Here is a 15654-nt window from a genome sequence, read left to right as displayed (position 1 = left end):
AGCAGATTAAAAATTGTATTTCCAAATTTTTAAAAATGAGAATTTTTATAAATGATAAACATCATATTCAGCAACAAAATCTAAGTTATTAAATGTATTCCTAATCATTATGATTTCATATTTATCATTAGCTTAAGATTCAATATATACTTAGAATAAAGTTTGTTTTAAATATTTTATGTAAGTCCATATTTTAAATAATCTTGATAATTTTGAATTTTTTGTCTTATTAATTAAGTAAATCAATCAGCAAGCATTCACTATGTAGTTACTATGTGCCAGGTACTAAGTATAGAAATGTAAAAGAATAAAATAGTACTTACTGCCAAGGAGTTTTTAACAATGAATATATTAGTAATTGTAGAATAAATAAAAAGAGAACTAGTAAATACAAAGGGATTAAATAAAAGAAAAGTCACTAGCAGTTGAGTTTGGTGGATTAAGAAAGACTTCATGTAGAAGGATAGTACTTAAAACATATCTTGAAAGAAAAGAGGGATCCCAAGAGGTGGAGCTAATGAGAGTATATATTCTAGGGATGGTGATAGGTGTTTGAATATTATATTTGAGGAGCAGAGAACAGGTCAATTTGGCTGAATTATAGTGTTCAGGAAGGGTAGTAATGTCCCATTGAGGCTGGAAAAGTATATTGGGACCAGGATGTAATGGGATTTAAAAGCTAAATAGAGGAAGTAATGAGGAGCCAATCAAGTTGATTGAGTAGGATAGTGACATGGTCACATTTCTACTTAAAGTAAATCATTATGGCAGCAGTGTATAGATTGAATGAGAGTACGGAGAGATATGAGATAGGGAGATCAAACAGGAGGCTGTTGCAGTAATCTCAGGTGACAGGTGATGAGAACCTAAACTAAGGTAGTAATTGTGTGTGGAGAAAGGTTTGGATATTAAAGATGTGGTGGAGGTAGAAATGGCAAGATTTGATAACTCATTGGTTATATAAAGCAAGAAAGAATCGTTTGAGGATAATGTTAAGATTATCAGTCTGAGTAAGTACAAAGATAATAATGCCTTTGACAGAAATAGGAAAGTTTGGAAGAGTGGAAGATTTGTTTGTTTGTTTGTTTCCCACATATTGAGTTGAGTAGAATGTCCAGTTTGAAATGTCCAATAAGTGATATGGTGCTGAAGCTCAGGAGAGAGATAAAGCCTGGATAGATAGATCTCAGAGTCACTCACATAAAAATGACAGCTGAACTCATGGGAGCTGATGAGGGTATCAACAGAGAAGATATAAAGAGAAATGAGAGGGCCTGTGACAGAATATTGGAAAATATTTAATGGTTAGGGAAATGGAGAAAGAACAGTGAGAGAGAGAAGAGAACCTAGAGAGTATAGTATCATGAAAACCAGAGAGAAGAGGATATCCAGAAGAGGAGGTGATCAGCAATGTCAAATGCCAGGTTTAGATGAATGAGGACTAGGGAAAGATCTATAATAAGAGCTGTAATAACTTTCTAGAGAATAATTTCATTTGAGTGATGGACAGAAGCCAGATTGTAAAGGAATGAGAAACAAATGAGTGAAGTGGAGACTGCAAGTATAGATAGCCTTTTTAAGGTGTTTAAGAAATGGAGGAAAGATATAGGGCAGTAGCTAGAAATGATAAGACATATTCAAGGTTTTTAAAGAATGGCGGATTTGGCCATATATGAAGGTAAATAAAAGAGAGGTTAAAGATCTGAGAGAGAAAAGGAATGACTGAGGTTGCATTCTCCTGGAAAAGACCAGAAGATAGGGGACCATTTGTACATGTAGAGGGATTGGCTTTGATAAGAATGGCTGCCATATTGTCAGAGTCTGGGGAAAAGGAAGTGTTAACAGGTTTTGAGGTGCGGAGATAGGGGGGACAGGGAGCTCACATTAAATGGCCTTAATTTTCTCAGTAAATTAAGAGGGAAGGTCCTCAGCTGATAGAGAGGAAGAAGAGGGAAGGTGCAGGAGACTTGGAGAGGATAGGAAAGGTTTAGAATAGTTTCTGTGGGCAGTGAGCTAGGGAATCAATTTTGGAGGAATAGAGGAATTATTTTGCTTCAGTAAGGATCCAATTGAAGGTAAATAACATGAATTTATAATGCTTCTTATTAGACTTTAGATCAAAAATGCAAAATAGCCTATCAGATCAGATTAAAATATAATTTGGAATTTAATAAAATAAATAAAAATACTAGAGAGGTTACGTGAATTTTTTGGTTTTCTAAGTCAAGATGCTGCCCCTAGGGGTTTACTTCTACTTGTGTTTGACAGCATTGCTTTAGGTCATTTGTTTTATTCTGGCAGTTAGAGAGCCTTAATAGGAGTCAGACAAGTTTCAATTCTGCCTTTTTCTTCTTTGTGCTTACACTATTAATATTATTTTCAACTAGTTAACACCATGTATTACTCTGACTAAGCATCTTTTTAAAAGCCAGAAGTCTCTTGAAGAAAATCAGATACCATGGAGTTGAAAGGTGGTTGTTGTGGTTTTTTTTAGTAGTTACCTCAAGAGCAATAAGTATATTTTTCAAGAACTCACTTTGAGAATAAGTGATTCTGAGGTATGAAAGAGAAGACTCCTCTGGAGTCAGAGGATCTGGATTTAGATCCCACTTCTGACACATACTTTAGCCAAGTCATTTAACCTACCCTGTACCTCTGTTTCCTGATCCTAAAAATAAATGAACTAGATATTAAGGCCCAGCTCTTAAATCTTTGAGTGAATGAATGAATAAATAAAGCATTTATTAAATGTTTACCATGTACAAAACACTGTGCTAAATTTTAGGGAACAAATAGAAAAGTAAGAGTCCCTCTTAATGGATCTGTAACTTTTCCTGCTACATTTTTAATAATAGTTTAGGTTTCCCTTGCTATTGAAAAGTATTATCCTAATCTGTTGCTCTCACTACCACAGTAGTGAATGTTCACTGATTATCTCCTAATATTATTAATAGTTTAAAAGTACAAAAAAGATTTTCTCTGGAAAAGAAATGAATTGTGAAAAATAGAAATCAATTTTTATATTCATGTTGTTGTTTCTCCATTATTAGTGCAGAGTAGTTGAGGGATATGGTCTTTTGAGTAATAGTCAAGGGGAGAAATGTTTTGTTTAATTTGGAGCTTATTAATTTTTTATGCCATTAATGCATTTCTAATATATCCTACAAAATTAAGAAATTTGTATCATGAAGAATGACATCACCTGCAGGGAAGGACAGTCATTAGCCTTGTATTAAGCAGGGGTCTATTTGTACTTAGCTGGTTTTTTTTTAATAAAATGCCTTTTTCCTGCAGCAAGTACCAGTTTTTAAGAATAAAAATCATTGTTTGGAATTTTAATTGTATTTTACATATCATTCAGTAAAGGGAGCACTAGTATATTCTCCTGTCATTAAAGTAAAAACAATTTTTCTCTGTTCTTAGAGCTTGGGTTTGTTTACCTGGGTTCTATAAGCATTTTGCTAGAGAGAGAGAGACAGAGAGAAAAGGGGAGAAGGAACTGGAAGTGGAAAGAGATCTAATTGAATTGGCTTCTGTAATCATTTATTTGTTTTGATTTAAATTTTTATTCCATTTCTGTTCAGTCTTGTTGTCTTGTTAATAAATGGTGATTCACTTAGATTTAAACAGTTATGTTTGTTTTATAGTCCTGCATTTCCCAGGAACCACTCCACCCACTTCACTCTGTATTTTCATTTTGTAGTTTTAATCAAGGCCTGGATTTTTCTTTAAATGAGTATGATTATCTTTCACAGTAGAACTACAAAGCAGGACTTTAACAAACATATTTACTGATTATCCTTTTGACCCATATATGTTAATAAAAATGTATTGAATTCTTTTAATGTATAAATCAGTTTCCAAGGATTTTGCTATCAGTATTCTGTTACATAGAACAGAAACCAGCCTGTCCAACTCTTCATCCATTTAATGTCACTTAAATTTAAAGGCAAATAAATTGTGATATCTAACCAAACCAATTTCAGTTCTAATTTTATGTTAATTTCATAATGTTTTACTGTAAAGTCACCTACTTTGTCAGATGTTGGTTTTATTTAGTAGAGTCATTTCAGTTCAACAAATTTTTATTAATTTAAATTTTAAATGCATAATTAGTACCAATACTCCACAAATTCTCTTTAAAATTGAGAAACTACCCTACCAGAAACATTGTATGAGACAAATATATTCTTAATACTTAAACCAAAGAAAGATAAATCACAAAAGGAAAACCATAGGCTAATATTGTTAATGAATGTTGACTCAAAAATATTAAACAAAATCCTGTCAAACAGGCTATATAGGGATTTATCCAAGAAGTCATTCATTATGACTAAATGGGATTTTTACTAGGGATGCAAGAATGGTTTAACATTGTGTGTGGGGGAGGGGGAGGATCAACATAATGATTTCCAAAACATCTAAAATCACATGATCATATCAATAGATCCAGAAAAGGTCTTTGACATTTGACAGTGTACAACATTCTTTTATCCTAAAAACCCTACAAAGCATAGGCACAGAATTTATATGTAAGGCAATATGCTGTGTACTAACTAGAATATAAATATATACATATATATGGGTGCATGTACATATACACATGCCTATGCATATATATACATATATATGTGTATATACACCTTATACACATATACCCTTCTTTAAAGGAGCTTATGTAGTAGTAGGGGTGGTGAGAAAGGAGCAGAAGGACAAGCATGAAAGAAGCTGTGACACAAAGAGTAGAAAAGTAAGTGGAGAGGTCTAGACCAAGGTTTGTGAGAAATTGGGGGGAAGGGAGGGTTCACTTGTACTTGGGAGGTGGAGATATCAATTAAAAACTCTTAGAAGGAGTGACATTTTAACTTGGGCCTTGAAGGAAGAGGAAGGATATTAATAGATGGAGATGAAGTTTGAGAAATATCCCCCAAGCATAGGGAATACCATGAGTAAAGAGAGAGAAGACAAGATTGAAGGCATACATTGATCTAATTTTCAAAAAATTTCAAAAATAAAGGAGGAGAATGGGATATGTAGACTTTCTTTGAGCATATTATTAAAGGGATGATTAATGGACCTCTAGAAAAGAAGCAGTGTTTTTGGTTTCATCATGGACAGGTCATGCTAGACTAACTTCAGTTTTGTTTTTTAGTTTTGTTTGTGCTGGGGGTACTAGACTGAGAATCTTACAAATATTGCCCAAGTTTCAGCAAAGCATTTGAGCAAATCTTCGCAATTTCTTGATGAAAAGATATAGAGATATATAGTTTTGAGGATTCAGTATTGTTTAGATGACCAAATATAGACATTCACTTTATTTTCTTCAGTGAAAAGGTGGAATGCCCTAGCAATCTGTGTCTGTACTTGTGCTATTTATAGTTTTTATCGGTGTCTTAAATAGCATAGATGGCATGTTTATCAGATTTACAGCTAACACTAAATGGGGGATAACCAACACATTGGATGAAAAAAATCCTGACAAGCATTAGGTCTAATCTAACAAGATGGGACTTAATAAGGATGAATGAAAAGTCATATTTTGGTTTAAAAAAATTATCTCCACAAGTGCAAGATTGGGGAGTCATGACTAGATAACAGTTTGTCTAAAAAAGTGACAAGATTTTTAGTGAACTACGAGCTCAGTGTGACATAGCAGCCAAAAAAGTTAATGCAGTCTCCTTTTTTTTTTTTAGTATTTTATTTTTCCCCAATTACATGGAAAAACAATTTTTAACATTCATCTTTAAAATTTTGAGTTTCATATTCTCTCCCTCCCTCTGAAACTACCCCACACACATACACCCCTATTAAGAAGGCAAGCAATTTGACATAGATTATACATGTGTAGTCATGCAAAATACTTCCATAATAGTCATGTTGTGGAAGAAAACATAGAAAACAAAACTCAAGAAAAATAAAGTTAAAAAAAGTGTGCTTCAATCTGCATTCAGACACCATCAGTTCTTTGTCTGGGGATGGATAGCATATTTCATCATAAGTCTTTCAGAGTTATCTTGGATTATTGTATTGCTGAGAATAGCTAAGTCATTCTCAGCTAATCATCCTACAGTTACTTTGTACACAGTACATTTCCCTTTGCATCAGCTCATATAAGTCTTTTCAGGTTTCTCTGAGAGCATCGTGTTCATCATTTCCTATTGTAAGTAGTATTCCATTATAATTATATACCACAATTTGTTCAACCATTCCCCAACTGATGAGCATCCCCTCTTTAGAATTCCTAATTCTTTGCCTCCAGAAAAGAGTTGCTATAAATATTTTTGTACATGTAAGTGCTTTTCCTTTTCTCATTTTTCCCACATCCCCTCCAACATTTGTCATTTACCTTTGGTCTCCTTTTATCTAATCTAATAGCTATGTAGTCCTCAGAATTATTTTAATCTTCATTACTCTAATTAATAGTGAGTTAGAATATTTTTTCATATGGCTATAAATAGCTTTGATTGCTTCATCTGAAAATGATCATTATCTTTTGATCATTTATCAATTAGGGAATGACTCTTATTTTTATAAATTTGACTCAGTTCTTTATGTTTGAGAAATGAGGCCTTTATCATAAATTTGCTTCAAAATTTTTTTCATAGTTACTGTAACTAACTATATTTCCCTTTATTCTATTCCCCCTATTCTATTCTCTCTCTCCTCTGACCCTGTCCCTCCTCATTTTGCTTCTGACAACCCCCTCCCCCAATGTACCCTCCCTTCTATCACCCCCCCTTTTCTTATTCCCTCCACACATACACATACACACCCCACTTTCCTGTAAGGTAAGACAGATTTCTATATGACTATGGTATTCCCTCTTAAAACCAATTCTGATGAGAATAAGATTCAGTCACTCCCCCTCCTCCCTCTTAGCCTCCTCAGGAAAATCTTTTTCTTGCCTCTTTTATGTGAGATAATTGACCCCATTCTACCTCTCCCTTTCTCTTTCTCCCAGTATATTCCTCCCTCACTCCTTTATTTTTTAGCTATCATGCCCTTGGTCCATATATACTCCTACCATATACTATATATACTCTAATAATAATAAAGTTCTCATGAGTTATAAATATCACCTTCCCATCTAGGAATGTAAACAGTATAACTTTAATAAGCCCTTTTTTCTCTTCCCTGTTTACCTTTTCATGCTTCCCTTGAGTCTTATATTTGAAAGTCAGATTTTCTATTCAGCTCTGATCTTTTTATCAAGAAAGCTTGAAATGCCTCCATCTCATTGAATATTCATTTTTTCCCCTGAAGGATTATACTCAGTTTTGCTGGGTAGGTGAATCTTGGTTGTAATCTTAACTCCTTTGCACTCCAGAATATCATTTTCCAAGCCATCCAGTCCTTTACTGTAGAAGTTGCCAAATCTTGTGTTATCCCTTTAAGTTATATGACTCCACCTTACTTTGAATTGTTTCTTTCTGGCTGCTTGCAATACTTTCTTCTTGGTCTGTGAACTCTGGAATTTGGCTATAATATTCCTGGGAGTTTTCATTTTGGGATCTCTTTTAGAATCTCTTTTTGATAGATTCTTTCAATTTTTATTTTACTGTCCACTTCTAGAATATCAGGGCAGTTTTCCTAGATAATTTCTTGAAAGATGATGAGCAGGTTGTTTTTTTTTTTTATCATGACCTTCAGGTAGTCCAATAATTTTAAAATTATTTCTCGTGGATCTGTCTTCCAGATCTGTTGTTTTTCCAGTGAGATATTTCACATCGTTGTCAATTTTTTCATTCTTTTGGTTTTGCTTGATTGTTTCTTGATTTCTCATAAAGTCATTGACTTCCATTTGCTCCATTCTAATTTTGAAGGAATTATTTTCTTCAGCGAGCTTTTCTGTTTTCCTTTTCCATTTGTCCAATTCTGCTTTTTAAGGTGTTATTTTCTTCAGTATTTTTTGTGTCTCCTTTACCAAGCTGTTGACTCGTTTTTCATGATTTTCTTGCATCACTATCATTTCTGTTTCCAATTTTTCCTCTACTTCTCTTACTTGATTTTCAAAATCCTTTTTGAGCTCTTTCATGGCCTGAGACAAATTCATATTTTTTTCGGAGGCTTTGGATGTAGGAGCTTTGGCTTTATTGTCTTCTTCTCAGTGTATGTTCTGTAGTCAGAGTTATTTTCTCTTGTTTGCTCATTTTCCCAGCCTATTACTTGAATTTTTAACTCTGTATTAAAGCAGGGCTCTGTTTCCAGGGTGGAGGGAAACAGGCATTTTGTGCAACTGTTTTCAGAGATACTTCCAGTGGGGTGTAAGTTTTCAGTTCTTTCAAGGGTGGTATGATCTAAGGAGAGGTGTTTACTCCTCTTCTGGCCTGTTTTCTGGTCTATGAGTGACTAAAAGTACTCTTTTCTGACCTGGAACTGTGAGGAGAGTTCCCCCTCCACCATGTCCACAAACTTTCCTGTGCTAGTACTCCTTCTCATCCTGGAACTTCCACCTAGGACTTTGACCCAGATCTGAGCATGGGCAAAGCAACAAAGTCCTACCCCAGTGCTAGTAAAAAGACCTCTGAAATTTCCTTATGACCAGCTGTTTGGGCTTACCATATCTGAGCAGGATGTTCTGGCAGCAGCTGCTGCTGTTGCCACTACCACTGCCAGTTTAGTGGTTCCCAAGGTCTGTTTCTGGTTTGCTGGGTCTGGGGTTGTGTTGGCACAGACTGTGCAGGACTGCTCTCCATTCTCACCCAGGTGCTACAGACCTTTCCTGCAGACCTTCTGAGTTGTCTTTGGTGTGTGTGGGCTGAAAAGTCTGGAAACTACAACTATTGCCAGTGATTCAGTCACTCTGAGGCCTGCTCAGGGTTTGCTGCAACCCAGACTGTGCTGACTTAGCCTGCACTGGACTGCTTTCCTCTCTTTCCTTGGTACCATAGGCCTTTCCTGCCAACCTTCCAAGTTGTCTTTGGCTGCAAATTTGTTTCACTCTGTCTTTTTATGGATTCTGCTGCTGTAGAACTTGTTTAGAGTCGTTTTTAAAGGCACTTCAAGGGGTTTGGTTTGCTGGAGCTCAGTCAAGTCCCTGCCTTTATTCCCCCATCTTGGCTCTGCCCCAAAAAGTGTTAATGAAGTCTTAGTCTGTATTACTAATTTTAAGTGTCATCTCCCATTACAATGTAAACTCCTTGAGGGCACAGACTCTCTTTCTGCTTGTATTTGTGTTCCCAGCCCTTACCACACTTCCTGGAATGTGACAATCATTTAATAAATGTCTTTTGACTTAATTTAGTAGTCACTTGCTTAGAGAATCAATTCTCATTTTACTTTAAATACATATATTTCTAATGATGAACGGATAAAGAAATCTGTTTGACATAGAAAACGGGTATTACTCTATGTGAACAAGAATAGTTTTAGTAGACTTGAAATAAGCATTTGAACCAGAAAAATCTAACTGTGGGCTTTGGGCAAATAAAGAATTCTTCCAATTTATCAAAACGGTAGAAATTTTTCAGATATCTTAATTGTGTAAACCTGGATTTTCTGCTGTAACTCTTATAAAGAGAAAGTATTGCTTTTATCAAAGAAAAAATATTAATACTGGACACTGCATTTTTAGGCTCAAGTCTGCCAGAAACAATTTTATTTTATCTAATCTTTATCTAACATCCAAGCATTTCTAGCTTGGAGAGAGAGAAGTCCAAACTAGCATGGTACCAGATGCTTTCCAACATGACTCTCTGCCCTAAGATGATTTCAGGTATCATTTATAGAAATTTTGAATAAAGAAAAGATGGCAATATGTAAAATACAGTTTTGTGTTAATATTCCAAAATAGTCAGTAACCATCCCATTCTCTCCTGGACCACTTCCCTCATTCCTGGAGTCAAGAAAAGGGACCTCTTCTCTGTGATAGCTATCAATATCCTCGATAGATATTAATGTCAATATGAATAAGGATGCAATCACTTCAGGTGGGTGAGGAGGCACTGAAAAGAGTAATTTTTGTTAAAAGGTGGGATACCATTCTTAATCACTTTCCCTAGAAAAAGGCTTTTGATTTCTCTTTCTGAGGGGCTTGCTTTTCCAAGGATTTTGGAAAGATCTTTTTAGAGCAGAGAAACTAAAAGGGTGCTTTTTAATACACTGCCACACTGTAAAAGCAATATCACAAACATACCATATTTTGAGAAAATTTGAGTAAAAACTTATTATTTTACAAATTGGATTTTATAGTGTGACAGTTATAAAAGATATTAACAGTAGATTTAAAATGTGTTTGTGTTACAAAACTAAATGAATTCTTGATTTTATTCTAATTAAATTCAAGTTAATAAAATTATTTGTGTAGGTTATTTAATGAAAAGTACAAATGAAATATGATGTTTTTTTCCTTAACAAAAAACAAAACCAGAGTTCCACTACAGTTTCCTTAGGGATAGGAGTGAAAAAGTGTTTACTTTAAAATGCTCAGAGTAATTTGTTTTTAGTTTGGGTCATTTGCAAATTATATAATATTTTATGTTATTGCCTACAATGAATTAGACTTGGAGTTGTGGAAAAATTCTGTGAAACATTATTGTTGGATTATGCTGGTGAAATACTTTATGAGACTTTTTTTCAGCAGGAGAGTAAGTGGAAAATTGAAATTTCAATGTAATTCTTCTTTGTAATCTTATATTTCATAGAATATTGGTAAAAGTCACATTTTCTAAAGGAAATACTGCCGCATCCTTAATTTTGGTATTAAAATTCATGTGTTTTCCTGACATAGACAACTGCTTAAACAAAATGAGATATGACTGTATTATGTAACAAAATAACAGGAATCTATTTTTCTCATCTGTAGTGCTGCAAACTCCTGCCCATCTAGTCCCCGGGGGGCAGGCTCTTCAGGGTACAAAATGGGTCGTGTACTACCCACTGACCTACATTTAATGGCTGATAATTCACAGTCAGAAAATGACAAGGAAGCTTCAGGTGGAGATAGCCCAAAGGTAAGTATTAGTGTCAGAACCAGAGGTAGTTTATAAAACATAACTTTTCTTTACATATCTTAGTAGGTGACTAGGTGATACAGTGGATAGAGTGCTGGACTAGTAATCAGGGAGACCTAAATTCAAATGTGTCCTCAGGCACTTATTAGCTATTTGGGCAAGTGTGCCTAGCTTTTCTCAGCCTCAGTGTCCTATTCTGTAAAATACTGATAATAGTAACACCTGCTGAACAGAGTTTTTGTGAAAACCAAATGAGATAACATGTAAACTGCTTCGTAAACTTGAAAGTCTTATATAAAAGCTAGCTATTATTATGGCTATTTTGAAACTAATATTTTTAGTTTTAAGTAGTCTTTTAGAACTGGATAGTATTTTTTTTTTGTCTCATATATTCTTCTTTGTGTGTGTGCGTGTTATTCATATGCGCAAACACACAGTTTTCTGAGTTGATTGAACAATTAATTTGGTGTTATTATTGAGCATGCCCTATTTTACAAATTTTTTTCCTTAAATGTAAATTGAAATTTTCTACATTTGGTTTTTAAGATTCTCTCTCTCTCTCTCTCTCTCTCGCTCGCTCTCTCTCGCTCTCTCTCGCTCTCGCTCTCTCTCCCTCCCTCTCGCTCTCGCTCTCTCTCCCTCCCTCCCTCCCTCCATCACACACAACTTACACACATCCGTTTGAGATTCATTGTTGGGAATACTATATTGTTGAACAGTAAAAGTCATGTATATTACTATTCTGTGTTCAGTCTTTAAAGTTAGTTGTTGTTGTCGTTTTTAAATACCAGGATGATTCGAAGCCTCCTTATTCCTATGCACAATTAATAGTACAAGCAATTACCATGGCTCCTGATAAGCAGCTTACACTAAATGGAATTTATACCCACATAACTAAAAACTATCCATACTACAGGACAGCAGATAAAGGCTGGCAGGTAAATTTGACTTTGTTTCCTTCCTTTGTTAATATGTTACTTTGTTTATAGAACAAAAAGTTAATGTGTTGTAAATAATTTAAAAATTAGGCTGCCTTTGTCTAGAATTCATAAACAGCTTTTTGTTGTTGCTTTCTTTTCAAAACTGGATTAGATGAGATATGATTCCTTGGGTATTCATAGTAATTGATAATAGTAATACTAAAGATAACATTCTAGCTAAGCTCCAGTTTTATCTCTGTAAAAAAAGGTGAAGCTTGAACATCACTACCACTTCAATGTTCCTTCTGTCATCTTATATAATAAACTCAATCTTTTACTGTATTCCAGTATGTATGTTTCTAAGAATGTCTTAATGTCTGCATGCTCAAAACAGATTTCATTCTTATTATTTAACCATTACTTTGCATAGGTTTAGTTGTCCTTGTTTTCATTTTTTATTCCTTGACATTTGTTGGGGTGTAACTTATTTCTCTGCATTTATGACATTTGTAGAAACAGATTTGATATACATTGAAAATCTTACTAATTCAGATGAATGAGGATGGAAAAGTCTAAAAGAGAGTGTTTTCAGATAAATACAGATCTATTATTAAATGCTTCATGAAATGCCTTAGGAACCATGATTTAATGAATCAAGGACTAATGATCTGTGCTGAGTTATTTGGCAATGTCTCATTTATTTCAGAAAACAGATGTTCTGGCTAACTGAATTTCACTGTTAAATAAAGGTTAAAATAAATGTGTGGTTATAATTGTACGAACAAAGGAGGATAAACTGTCTTTGGCTGTCTCCTAAAACCCCACACGATGGGAATGGTACCTTTGGAAAATCATCTTTTCATTTCTCATTTTGCTGCCTCTAGTTATGGGCATACAGGTATACTTTTTGCAGTGTAGAAACCTAGCATTTTTTTCCAATGCAAATAAATATCATACATAAATAAATATCCTATGGTGGGATTTTTAACATTTTTTGTAAGAGATTTAGGTAGTGCTCATCCTTTTTTAATCACAATTTCTGAGGATTTATTTTTGGGGAGATCCATACATCTGTGTTTTAGAAAGTTCCAACAAGCTATAAAATTTCAAGTTTATAGTTCTTTCAAAGTAACTTCTCAAATTTGTTATAGTAATGTTACAGACAAGTTTTTGGATATATAAAATTGTAAATCTTTGGGGGGAAGTGATGACTATTTGAATGTCAGTTTGAGACTATGGGCTTGAAACACTTAGCTAAGTTAAGGGATGGAAGGCTAACCCTATGGAGCTGCCTTCTAGACGTTAATTGCCTGAACTTTAGGTAGTTGTCACTAGGTTTAGTTTAGCCCAGTGAGCATTGGTAGGATTTCTTCAGGTGTAAATGTGAGTAATAGTAATCTTATAGAGTCCCAGCAATTTGTGGAATGAATATTCTATAGATTAACTTCCATGTTCCTTTATTTTATTTTGCTTTCTTTTTGTTTTTATTTTTGATCCAAATTTGTGTTTTAATTCATGTAGAGAACTCCCAATGTAGAAATGTTTCTATTGATACTGATGAGCAACTCTTAGTTTATAATTATCTGGAGTTTCCGGAGACACTGACAGGTTAAATACCATATCGGTGGTTACATTGCTAACGTATCAGAATCAGGACTTGAACTCAGGTCTTCCTGACTCAAGCCAGCTTTCTGTCTTCTATGCCATATTACCTTTGTAAATACCTTTTTAAGCAATGTAATACCCAAGCTAAAAGAGAGGTTAAAAGAATTAAAAACATTTAAGTACAAAATAATCAAAATTGTCACTTGATGTATGTTTTAAAGTTTGCAGAGTATTTTATATATTTTATATTATTTGACCAAACAACCCTCTGAGGTAGGTCTTATTGTTATGAGAAAACTGAGACTCAGAGTTTCTGTTGGTTACATACCTAGTAAAATGTCAGCCGTAGAATCTGAACAGTTCTTTCCTGACTCCACCCCACTATTCTACCTCTCTAAAATAAGTACTCTAATGCATAGGGATAGGGACTAGACTTGTGATTTCTCTAGGGAACTCCTAGATGAGGAAATTTCCTCTACTGAGGCAGATCAGAGACTTGTCTGCAATTTAGTCTTAGAGAATTGCTTAGAGTACTGAGGGATTCAGTGAACTTACTCAGATATATAGTCAGTATGTGTCGTAAATCTACAATTTAAATCTCCATCTTCCTGACTCCAAGGCTAGTTCTCTATGCCGTGTTGCTTCTACATTTGTTTTCACATGCCTAGATATTTTTCTCATATTTATGGGACTGCCTCAGAATTTTTTCATAAAGTCACTTTAACATTCTAAAGAACATCTTACTGAACATCACTTTTTTGGGGATTCCATCATTATAAACAACAGTTTTAGAGGGTTTTTTGGTTTTCTTTCTTGTTCCCACTTCCCTTACTTCTGTCTCTTCAGATATACTATTTACAACCAGCTTGTTGGACTTTTTATTTTTAATAAAATATGATAAAGTAGGGCCTTTTCTTTGGAGTAAGGTTAACTTTAAAACTTCAGTTTCTACCCTAACCCTAAATGCCTCCAACTTTGATAATTTCACAGAGGATTTTTTTTTTTTTTTACTTCTAGGTTCATGATGTCTTCTGAAAGTTTGAGTTCACTGGGACCTTGACCTATTGAAAAATAAATGGCCATTACTGTATAGGCAGTCTGTGTTGGAAAGTTTAGTTTATTAAATATCTTTTCCATACATAAAATATTTGCCCCATACCTGAGGCTCATCTCTGTGAGATGATTAAGCAGTTATTTTTATCTAATTTTTTTTATCTAAATTTTTATCAAATTTGACACAGCACTAAAGCTTGAGGTCTCCCATGCTTAAAATTTTCGCCCATTCTCGCGCTATATCCTATAGCTTAGCTTTCTTCAAAGCACAGTTTGGGGGCCTTTTCTTAATTTCCTAATTGTCTTCCCCCCCATCATCTCTCCTAACCCCAAATTACATTATATTTTTACTATATATGTTTCAAATGTAATTATCTGTTTACATGATATATCCTTCCATACAACATAAACTCCTTGAGGGCAGTGATGGTTAGTTTTTTTGTCTTCATATCCCCAGTAACTGAGAAGTAGCTGACCTAGCAGCTTCTGCACATACTACATTACCCTGTGCAAGTCATTTACCCGTTCAAGTGCTCTGTCAGAGGTGTCAGACTTGTAGCTGGCAAAACTCTGAATGCAGCTGAGCCAGATTAAAATGTAAATGGGAAATGTTAAACAAAATAAGTAAAAATACAGTAAAACACAAATAATGTTAATTTGTGGTTTCCTAAGTCAATATGCAGTTGGGCAGAGATTCCTTTCAATTTGAGTGACCTACTGTTCAGTGTAACTTTCTGTTATGGAGAAGATGCCAACCTGCATTGATAGAGGGATTTTCCTCTCCTTGTAATTCCTTATATTAATGAAATCATAGGTCCAGGTACTCTCGTCCAGGTACTCTCCTCTACACCATGCTTAGCACAGTTATTTAGCACAGTACATAGTAAGTGCTCAATAACTGTTTTTAATTTGTCTTTGCTGAGACCATTTGAGATCTGCTGGACAGATCTCTAGAACTTTTGTTTGGCTTTGGGTTTTCGTTTGGCTTTGCTTTGTTTTTGAGGCAATCGGGCTTAAGTGACTTGCTCAGGGTCACACACTTAGTAAGGTTCTGAGGTGGGATGTGAACTCAGGTCCTCCTGATGCCAGGACCGGTGCACTTTCACCCCACAGAATTTTTAAAA

The 15654-nt window shown here is 34.6% G+C and overlaps 1 protein-coding gene across 1 annotated transcript in view; it reads left to right on the top strand.

Annotated features, from left to right (window-relative positions):
• The window catches only part of FOXK2 (forkhead box K2), a 112635-nt gene that overhangs the window by 82297 nt on the left and 14684 nt on the right, over nucleotides 1-15654 (top strand). The window contains exons 3-4 of the mRNA XM_072640901.1: nucleotides 10805-10952; nucleotides 11744-11890. Coding sequence (XP_072497002.1) covers nucleotides 10805-10952; nucleotides 11744-11890 — 295 coding nt within the window. The remainder of the gene's footprint in view (nucleotides 1-10804; nucleotides 10953-11743; nucleotides 11891-15654) is intronic.

This window comes from Notamacropus eugenii, chromosome 2, assembly GCF_028372415.1.
Source record: "Notamacropus eugenii isolate mMacEug1 chromosome 2, mMacEug1.pri_v2, whole genome shotgun sequence".
NCBI lineage: Eukaryota > Metazoa > Chordata > Mammalia > Diprotodontia > Macropodidae > Notamacropus > Notamacropus eugenii.
The sequence above is the reverse complement of the archived record's forward strand: the minus strand, read 5'-3'. Positions and strand labels throughout refer to the sequence as shown.